Here is a 9,769-nt window from a genome sequence, read left to right on the forward strand (position 1 = left end):
GCCTCCTGAGTAGCTGGGATTACAGGCACGCGCCACCATGCCCAGCTGATTTTTTGTAGTTTTAGTAGAGACGGGGTTTCACCGTGTTGACCAGGATGGTCTCGATCTCTTGATCTCGTGATCCACCTGCCTCGGCCTCCCAAAGTGCTGGGATTACAGGCGTGAGCCACCAAGCCCGGCCCATGTGCCTACTCTAATACATAGGCATCCTGCTCATTTCAGGAGATGACGAGCTTCAAGTCACAGCAATTTCAGTTAACTTACTAAATTTCCTGAGGGAACAAGGGTTGTGGGTCTCAAAGAACAAACTCCAGTTCCTAGAACCTGAGGTAAAATAGGACACAGCCTGGTGCAGTGGCTCACGCCTGTAATTCCAGCACTTTGGGAGGCCGAGGCAGGCAGATCATGAGGTCAGGAGATCGAGACCATCCTGCCCCAACATGGTGAAACCCCATCTCTACTAAAAATACGAAAATTAGCTGGGCATGGTGGCACGTGCCTGTAATCCCAGCTACTCAGGAGGCTGAGGCAGGAGAATCGCTTGAAACAGGGAGTTGGAGGTTGCAGTGAGCCGAGATTGCGCCACTGCACTGCACTCCAGCCTGGGCAACAGAGACAATGTCTCAAAAAAAAAAAAAAAAAAAAAAAAAAAAAAAAAAAAAAACTAGAACGCCTAATTAGTCAAGGTGAACAAAAGATAGGACCAGAACGGATAGAAAGTATCGTATCTTTGCCTTCCCCAAAACAAAGCAGGAACTTAGGAAATTCTTAGGAGTGGTTGGATACTGTCATCTGCACTTGATCTTAGCCAAAAGGCCGAGAAGCGATTGTCGTCTGTGGATTGACTTTTATGCCTTAAAAACAAAGCTCGTGTATCAGAAACTCACTCAGGAAGGCCCATACTCCCTCCTCTGGACCCCATCAGAAATCCAACAGGTAGAAGAATTAAAACACCTACTTGTAACTGCCCCTGTTCTGGCCTTACCCTCAGAGCAGCCATTCCACCCTTTTGTTAATGTAAGCAAAGGAGTGGCCTTAGGGGTCCTCACCCAAAAACACGGAGGCCACCGGCAGCCCATAGCCTTCCTGTCAGAGATTCTTGACCCAGTAACCCGTGGATGGCCCGCATGTGTCCAATCCGTAGCAGCAACTGCCTTGCTAACAGAAGAAAGCAGGAGCATAACCTTTGGGGGAAACCTCATCGTAAGTGTCCCTCATCCAGTCACAACCATTCTTAATCATAAGGCAAGGAGATGGCTCACTGACTCAAGAATTTTAAAATATGAAGCTATCAGCTGGGCGTGGTGGCTCCTGCCTGTAATCCCAGCACTTTGGGAGGCTGAGGTGGGCGGATCACGAGGTCAAGGGTTCGAGACCAGCCTGACCAACATGGTGAAACCCTGTCTCTATTTAAAAATACAAAAATTAGCCAGGCGTGGTGGCATGCACCTGTAATCCCAGCTACTTGGGAGGCTGAGGCAGGAGAATTGCTTTAACCTGGGAGGCAGAGGTTGCAGTGAACCAAGAGCGCTCCATTGCACTCCAGCCTGGGCGACAGAGTGAGCCTCTGCCTCAAAATATATATATATATGAAGCTATCTTATTAGAGGGGAATAACCTAACACTAACCACTGACAATTCACTCAGCCCTGCTGCTTTCCTGTCGGGAAATCCAAACCAGGAAGAACCTGAGCATCAATGTGTAGATCTAATCAGTTAAACTAGTCAGACTGGGTCTAAGCGAAACTCCCTTCCAAACGGGGCATCACCTCTTTATAGACAGCTCCTCTCGGGTCATTGAAGGAAAAAGGTGCAACAGGGTACTCCATAGTTAATGGGGAAACCCTCATAGAGGTGGAGTCAGGAAGAATGCTAAATAACTGGTCTGCCCAAACATGTGAACTCCGCATTAAACCAAGCCTTAAAATCCCTGCAGAATCAGGAAGGAACTGTTTACACGGACTCTTAAGTATGCTTTCGGAATAGTCCATACCTTTGGAAAGATCTGGACTGAATGAGGCCTCGTTAAAAGTAAGGGCAAAGATTTGGTCCACAAGGAATTAATTATGCAAGTACTAGAAAATCTTCAGCTGCCAGAAGAGATTGCGGTTGTCCGTGTCCCAAGACACCAAAAAACCCATCTTTTGAAAGCCGGGGAAATAACCTCACAGATGAAGTAGCTAAGCAAGCTGCCTCTTCCCAAGAGGCACCATTTTCCATCTTACCCCTTCTCTTCCCCCTCCAGCTGCGATCCCCATCTTCTCTCAAGCAGACCAAGAGAAACTAAAGAAAACAGGAGTTATGGAAAGCCCAGAGGGAAGTGGGTGCCAGCAGATGGGAGGGAAATGTTCTCTAAATCCTTCATGAGGGAGGTATTGTCACGACTTCATCAAGGAACTCACTGGGGTCCTCAAGCTCTGTGCGATGCAGCCCTGAGTCTATGGGTGTGGAGATATAGACCCTTACCAGGCAAGTGGCGGATGGTTGCCCCGTGTACAGAAAACTAATAAGCCCTAAAGAAACAACCTCACAGGGGAAGAAACCCAGGATTGAGGCTGTTCCAAAGCGTCCCAAGTGACTGCACTGAAACGCCCCCAGTAGGCTGTCTCAAGTATTTGCTAGTAATAGTGGACCATCTCACCTACTGGGTGGAAGCCATACTTCCCAAGCACGACAGCCAGTAATGTAGTCAAAACTCCATTGGAACATAATATACCCAGGTTTGGACTAATAGAGCACATTGATTCGGACAATGGGACCCATTTCACCGCACACATCATTAACAGGCGGACCCAAGCACTAGGAATAAAATGGGAATATCACACTCCCTGGTACCTGCCCTCATCAGGGATGGTAAACAGAATGAATCAAACTCTAAAAAATCACCTAGCCAGGCTGGGTGGGCCCAGTGGCTCACGCCTGTAATCCCAGCACTTTGGGAGGCCAAGGCGGGCGGATCACGAGGTCAAGAGTTCGAGACCATCCTGGCCAACATGGTGAAACCCTGTCTCTACTAAAAATACAAAAAATTAGCTGGGTGTAGTGGCACTTGCCTGTAGTCCCAGTTACTTGGGAGGCTGAGGCAGGAGAATCACTCAAACTGGGAGGTGGAGGTTGCGGTGAGCCGAGACCACGTCACTGCACTCCAGCCTAGCGACAGTGAGACTCCATCTCAAAAAGAAAATCATCTAGCCAGATTAGTCTTGGAAACCCAGTTACCATGGACAAAATGCCTTCCCATTGCCTCACTAAGAATCCGAACTGCCCCTCAAAAAGATCTTGGCCTGTCCCCTTATGAAATGCTCTACGGGCTCTCTGATCTAAATTCCACGACTGACCTTCCTACATTTGAAACCCAGCTTTTTGTCAAAAGCTAAATATGTGGTTTGTCTCCTACCCTTTCCGCTCTCAGGACTCAAAGCCTCCTAGCGCAAACTCCACCTCGAATTCCCAGTGCACCAGCACCAGCTTGGAGATCACGTCCTTATCAAAAGTTGGAAAGAGGGCAAGCAGGAACCAACCTGGGAGGGGCCTTACATAGTCTCCTGACCACTGAAACAGCAATCCAAACAGCTGAAAAAGGATAGGCCCACCCCTCGGCCAAGTGCAGTGGCTGACGCCTGTAATCTCAGCATTTTGGGAGGCTGAGGCGGGTGGATCATGAGGTCAAGGGATCGAGACTATCCTGGCCAACATGGTGAAACCCTATCTCTTCCAAAACAAAATTTAGGTGGGTGTGGTGGCACGTGCCTGTAGTCCCAGCTACTCAGGAGGCTGAGGCAGGAGAATGGCTTGAACCCAGGAGGCGAGGTTGCGGTGAGCTGAGATTGCGCCACCGCACTCCAGCCTGGCAACAGAGCGAAACTCCACCCCTCGAATTCCCAACACCAGCCTTGAGATCACATTCTTATCAAAAGTTGGAAAGGCCGGGCGCGGTGGCTCAAGCCTGTAATCCCAGCACTTTGGGAGGCCGAGGCGGGTGGATCACGAGGTCAAGAGATCGAGACCAACCTGGTCAACACGGTGAAACCCCGTCTCTACTAAAAATACAAAAAATCAGCTGGGCATGGTGGCGCGTGCCTGTAATCCCAGCTACCCAGGAGGCGGAGGTTGCGGTGAGCCGAGATCGCGCCATTGCACTCCAGCCTGGGTAACAAGAGCGAAACTCCGTCTCAAAAAAAAAAAAAAAAAAAAAAAAGTTGGAAAGAGGGAAAACTCGAACCAACCTGGGAGGGACCTTACCTAGTACCCCTAACGACTGAAACAACAATTCAAACAGCCGAAAAAGGTTGGACCCACCCCTCGGCCAGGAGCGACACTCCCTCTCTTAAAAAAATAATAAGCCGCGCCGCGCTGTGGCGCACGCCTGTAATCCCAGCACTTTGGGAGGCCAAGGTGTGCGGACTGCCTGAGCTCAGGAGTTTGAGGCCAGCCTGGGCAACACAGTGAAACCCCATCTCAAATAATAAAAATAAAAATAATATAATAATAAAGGTCCCACCCCTTGCAAAGTCCTAGATTGTCACTCCAGGACCAACGGCCTCCAAACTGACATATCCAAAGGGGTTTAATCCTTTTCTTCCTTTAGCTACTCAAGGACATCTTATCGATGTAATCCCGATCACCCCCCCCCAACAATTACATTAGACGCCTGTCTTGCCATGCCCTGTGGGGATCTCCAAAGTCAGAGACAGCTAGCCTCTTCAGAGAAGTACCTTTGTCCCTCCAGGATAAATGACATTGCCCACAAAACTGACTCTTGCACTGAATGGGCATGAACCTGGCATTGGTGGTTTTGCTGTACTTGGGGAGATGTTATATAGACTGCCAAGTATCAGGGCTAGACCTCCTCAGAGGGGTGTACCACCCTAAAACCCTACTCCACAGCGCCAAAGGGACCACCCCCGCCAACTGCCAGTCTCACCATTGCATCCGGGACTTACCTCTATCAATACCCCGCCCTACACCCACTTTAGAGCGCTTTTGCAGCCCAGGAGCGGATGTCACTGGAGAGGACCCTATAGGCGTCTTTGAAGTGCGCTTTGTTCCTCTTCCTCTATCTTCCACTGTTACCCTCTCCGCAAACAAAATCAAACCATTTCTCACTTCGTGTCCAGTGACAACCAAACTAGCTAGTAGAAGTCAAGGACTTGAAGCAAACCCTAGCCACAGAAACTGGGTATCCAGTTGTAAATACAGCCAGGCGCAGTGGCTCGTGCCTGTCATCCACTTTGGGAGGCCAAGGTGGGCAGATCACCTGAGGTCAGGAGTTTGAGACCAGCCTGGCCAACATGGTGAAACTCCATCTCTACTAAAAATACAAAATTAGCTAGGCATGGTGATGGGCACCTGTAGTCCCAGCTTCTTGGGAGGCTGAGGCAGAGAATCACTTGAACCTGGGAGGCAGAGGCTGCAGTGAGCTGAGATGTCGCCATTGCACTTTAGCCTGGGCAACAGAGTGAGACTCCCTCTCAAAAAAAAAAAAAATTATATATATAAATGCCTGGCTGGAATGGATTAAATATTCCATTTACACCCTAAATAAAAGCCATTGTTATGCTTGTGCAGCGGGCAGGCAAGAAACCCAAATTGCTGCTTTCCCACTTGGATGGGCCAACCACCCAGGCATGGGCTGATCGGTAGCTACCTTCCTGCACCCTACAGCCTGGGGAAACAAGACATGCGCCACTCTTCACTATTTTCCGCAAAGGTCAGGAGCTCTATGGGACAGCCCCCAAGGGCTGTTTTACTTCCAGCTCTCCATGCCAGTTTTACCTCAGGTCTCTCATGGCAAGGGGAAATTTTGACATTTCTTCGAAACCTGATGGGATGTAGTGGGCCTAAACTTTTTCAAGAGCTAACCAATCAGTCGGCCCTAGTCCATCCCTGAGTGGATGCATGGTGGTATCGTGGGGAACCAATATTGGATACACTGCCAGGCGACTGGAGTGGCACTGGCGCTCAGATCCAATTGGCCATCCATTTCACCTTGGCATTTCATCAGCCAGACAGGGAGCCATTAACCTGAAGAAAAAGAGAAGCCCCTCATGGGTCCTTTGACCCCCGTGTTTACATAGACAACATTGGAGTCCCACGGCTGTACCAAATGAAGTCAAAGCTTGAAACCAAATAGCCTTTGAGTTCCAGTCTATCTTATTCTGGTGGTCCACTATAAACAAAAATGTAGACTGGATAAATTATATATACTACAATCAGCGATTTGTCAATGATACCAGAGATGCTATCAAAGGAATAGCTGAACAATTAGGCACTACCAACTAGATGGCCTGGGAAAATAGAATAGCCCTTGACATGATGTTAGCTGGAAAAGGGGGAGTCTGTATCATGATTAGGGTCCAATGTTGTACTTTTAACCCTAATGAAACAGCCCCCAAGGACAATCACAGAAGCCTTACAAGGCCTTACGACCCTAGCAAATGAATTAGCCGAAAACTCTGGAAAAGACGACCCCTTTACGGGCCTGATGGAAAGGTGGTTTGGAAAATGGGCGGGACTTGTGACCTCAATCTTTACCTCCCTTGCCATTGTTACAGGTGTTCTCATCCTTGTGGGCGGCTGTATCATACCTTGTATTCGTGGGTTAACCCAAAGGCTGATAGAAGCAGCTCTCACAAAAACCTTCCCCACCTCCCCACCTAGGTAAGCTCTTGCTCCTAGATAATCAACAAGAACAACAAAGCCAAATCCTGTTGAAGAAATTTGAAGAGGAAGAAATACACAAAACAGAAGAAGGGAAATTGTTGGGACAACTAAAGTCCTCTTAAAGACTCAACTTTTTCGGTCCTAAGTTGTAAATCAATCCTACCTCCCCCCTACTTCTGTTTCTCGCAAATCGCGCGTGTACCCTGTTTGGCAGAGTTAATCGGGATCAGCATAGATGGTGAGGTCCGACCCCAGCCAAGGGGAAGGACACAGGAACAGGAAGTGCGTTAGGATTAGAATCGTCCCTCCTCTGGTCGGTGTGCTCTTGCGATTGTAACGCGCAAGCAGCACCCCTCTGCGGAAGTAAAGGTGCCTTGCTGATAAGTTTTCTGTCTAAGTGCGAGTTTCTTTTGGCTACGCCACCGAGCACTGGTTTCAGATATAAGCAAGGGGAGGGATTCCATCAGGACAGAGGGCTAAAGAAGAGTGTATGCGGCCCAGTGGGTAATGTATGGTGGGCTCCCCCAACTCGTCTGCTCCAGGAAAAGGGGGTTCAAGAAGGAAGGGAGTTCTTGCCCCTCTCCCGCCTGGGTGTCCCTCCACCAGCCTCAGGGGCGTCGCGCCCCCTTCTCACCCCGTCACCCCCGGGTGTGCCGCCTTCCTTCGGTCTCACACCCCTCTCCTGTCGGCAAAGGCAGGAGCGGGGAGGGCGGGCCCTCTCACGCCGGAACTGGAGTCGTGCGGCATCCGGTTTCCGCAGGGAAGGCTTAGGCGGCCGTCCCAGCTTCTTGTTCCGATCCCGTTCTTCGGTTTGCCAGGCCGTGGTCGCTATGGAGGAGCCCGAGATGCAGCTGAAGGGGAAGAAAGGTGGTGTGGTCCTCTGGGTGGGACAGGGGATCCGGAATCTCGCGGCGGGGCGGCCTGAAAAAGGCCGGGCGCGGAGGGACCGGGCGAGGAGCAGTGATTGAATTGCCGTCAGTTCTATCAGCCGGGCCGCTGACTAGTTTTGAAACCTGCAGAAAGGCTCGGTGTCTAGTTTTGTCATCTGTAAAATGAGGGGTATAATTACCCGTCCCCCCAGGATTGTTTCAAGAATTCGGTTCATGAGGCTGGGAGTGGTGGCTCAAGCCTGTAATCCCAGCACTTTGGGAGGCCTAGGCGGGAGGATCGCTTGAGGAATTCTAGGGCTCAAGTGACTCCTGACTCGAGGTCAGGAGTTCGAGACCCCCAAAAAAGACAAAAATTAGCCGGACATGGTGGCGCACGCCTGTGGTACCAGCTACTCGAGTGGCTGAGGTGGGAGGATCGCTTGAGCCCGGGAGGTCGGGGCTGCAGTGCAGTGGGCTATGATCGTGCCACTGCACCCCAGGCTGGGCGATAGAGTAAGACCCTGTCTAAAAAAAAAAAAAAATCAACCTGATATTTGTAATGCATTGGAGGAATCCCCGGGGCGTGGTAATCAGTATGCTTGTCTTATTTTTCTTTTCTTTCTTTTTTATTTTGAAACAAGGTATCACTCTGTCGCCAGGCTGGGGTGCAGTGGTGCGATCATGGCTCACTGTAGCCTCGACCTCTCTGGCTCAGGCGATCCTCCTGTCTCAGCCTCTCGAGTAGCTGGGATTACAAGTGCACACCACCACGTTGGGCTAATTCTTTAATTATTATTATTATTTTTTGAGATGGAGTCGCTCTCTGTCACCCAGGCTGGAGTGCTGTGGTGTGATCTTGGCTCTCTTCAACCTCAGCCTCCTGAGTAGCTGGGATTACAGGCACACACCACCATGCCCAGCTAATTTTTCTGTGTTTTTAGTAGGGATGGGGTTTCACCATGTTGCCCAGGCTGGTCTCGAACTCCTAACCTCGAGTGATCCGCCTACCTTGGCCTCCCAAAGTGGTGGGATTACAGGTGTGAGCCACTTCGCCCAGCTAATCCCCTATGCTTTAAATCACCTCTAGATTACTCACATCTACAGTACATAATACAGGGCCTACACATGACTTCATTCACATCGATTCAAAGAAGTGCTTAGTTTAGAGCAAATTCAAGTTTTTATTATTTATTTATTTATTTATTTTTTAGAGACGGGGTTTCACCATGTTGGTCAGGCTGGCCTTGAACTCCCAACCTCAGGTGATCCGCCTGTCTCAGCCTCCCAAAGTGCTGGGATTACAAGCAGGAACCACCATGCCTGGCCTCAAGTTTTTATTTTTTTATTTTATTTTTTATTTTTTTTGAGATGGAGTCTCGCTCTGTCACGCAGGCTGGAGTGCAGTGATGCCATCTCGGCTCACTGCAGCCTTCACCTGTCTCCAGGTGGGACTAGCAGGTGCAGAGGCCTTGGGGTGACAGAGTGTTCAGAGCTGTGCCATAATGAGTAAAACAGCGATTGGTCACATATGGGTAATTTTTTTTTTTTTTTTTGAGATAGGGTTTTGCTCTGTTGCCCAGGCTGGAGTGCAGTGGTATGATCATGCATGGCTCACTGTAGCCTCCACCTGTCAGACCCAAGCCATCCTCCCACCTCAGACTCCTGAGTAGCTGGGACTACAGGTGTAGATCACCATGACCAGCATATTTTTGTACTTTTTTGTACAGGTGGAGTTTCACTACGTCTCCCAGACTGTTCTTGAACTCCTGGGCTGAATCCGTCCTCCTGCGTTGGCATTCCAAAGTGCTGGGATTACACCCGGCTTGGGTATTTAAATGTAAATTAATTAGACGTAAGTAAAATTAAAAGTTGAGCTCCTTAATCACACTAACCACACTGCAAGTGTTCAGTAGCCGCGTGCGTGCCTCTGGTTCCAGCTACTTGGGAGGCTGAGGCAAGAGGAGGATGACGAGCCCAGGAGTCAAGTCCAGCCTCCACAACGTCATGAGACCCTATCTCTAAAAAAACTGTGTAACATTTGTATCATCTCAGAAAGTTGTTTTGGGGGCTTTTGTTTGTTTGTTTTAGAAATAAGGTCTCATTCTGTCACCCAGGCTAGAGAGCAGTGACATGATCATGGCTCACCACAGCCTAAACCCCCTGGGCTCCAGTGATCCTCCTGCCTCAGCCTCCAGAGTAGCTGCGACTACCGACACGCTCCACCACGCCCAGCTAAT

At 49.7% G+C, this 9,769-nt stretch overlaps 2 protein-coding genes across 12 annotated transcripts in view; one reads left to right on the forward strand and one right to left on the reverse strand.

The window, feature by feature from the left end:
* The window catches only part of RFXANK (regulatory factor X associated ankyrin containing protein), a 19,971-nt gene extending 12,581 nt beyond the window's left edge, over window positions 1–7,390 (reverse strand). The window contains exons 1-2 of one of the 7 annotated variants that reach the window (XM_032271261.1): window positions 7,298–7,375; window positions 6,588–6,707 (exon numbers count right to left, since the gene is read on the reverse strand). The gene's annotated coding sequence lies outside the window, so the exon portion shown is untranslated. Of the gene's footprint in view, window positions 1–6,587; window positions 7,237–7,297 lie in introns of those variants that run through there. The other 6 variants (XM_032271264.1, XM_032271262.1, XM_032271263.1 and 3 more) reach the window with 6 other exon arrangements.
* A 1-nt stretch (window position 7,391) lies between these two features.
* Window positions 7,392–9,769, forward strand: part of BORCS8 (BLOC-1 related complex subunit 8) — a 45,027-nt gene continuing 42,649 nt past the window's right edge. For all 5 annotated transcript variants that reach the window (XM_032271272.1, XM_032271271.1, XM_032271274.1 and 2 more), the window contains exon 1: window positions 7,392–7,530. In XM_032271272.1, coding sequence (XP_032127163.1) covers window positions 7,494–7,530 — 37 coding nt within the window. In that variant the 5' untranslated portion in view covers window positions 7,392–7,493. The remainder of the gene's footprint in view (window positions 7,531–9,769) is intronic.

The sequence above is a fragment of the Sapajus apella genome, unplaced genomic scaffold (genome assembly GCF_009761245.1).
Source record: "Sapajus apella isolate SASKATOON/1434 unplaced genomic scaffold, GSC_monkey_1.0 scaffold227, whole genome shotgun sequence".
In the NCBI taxonomy this organism is placed as follows: domain Eukaryota; kingdom Metazoa; phylum Chordata; class Mammalia; order Primates; family Cebidae; genus Sapajus; species Sapajus apella.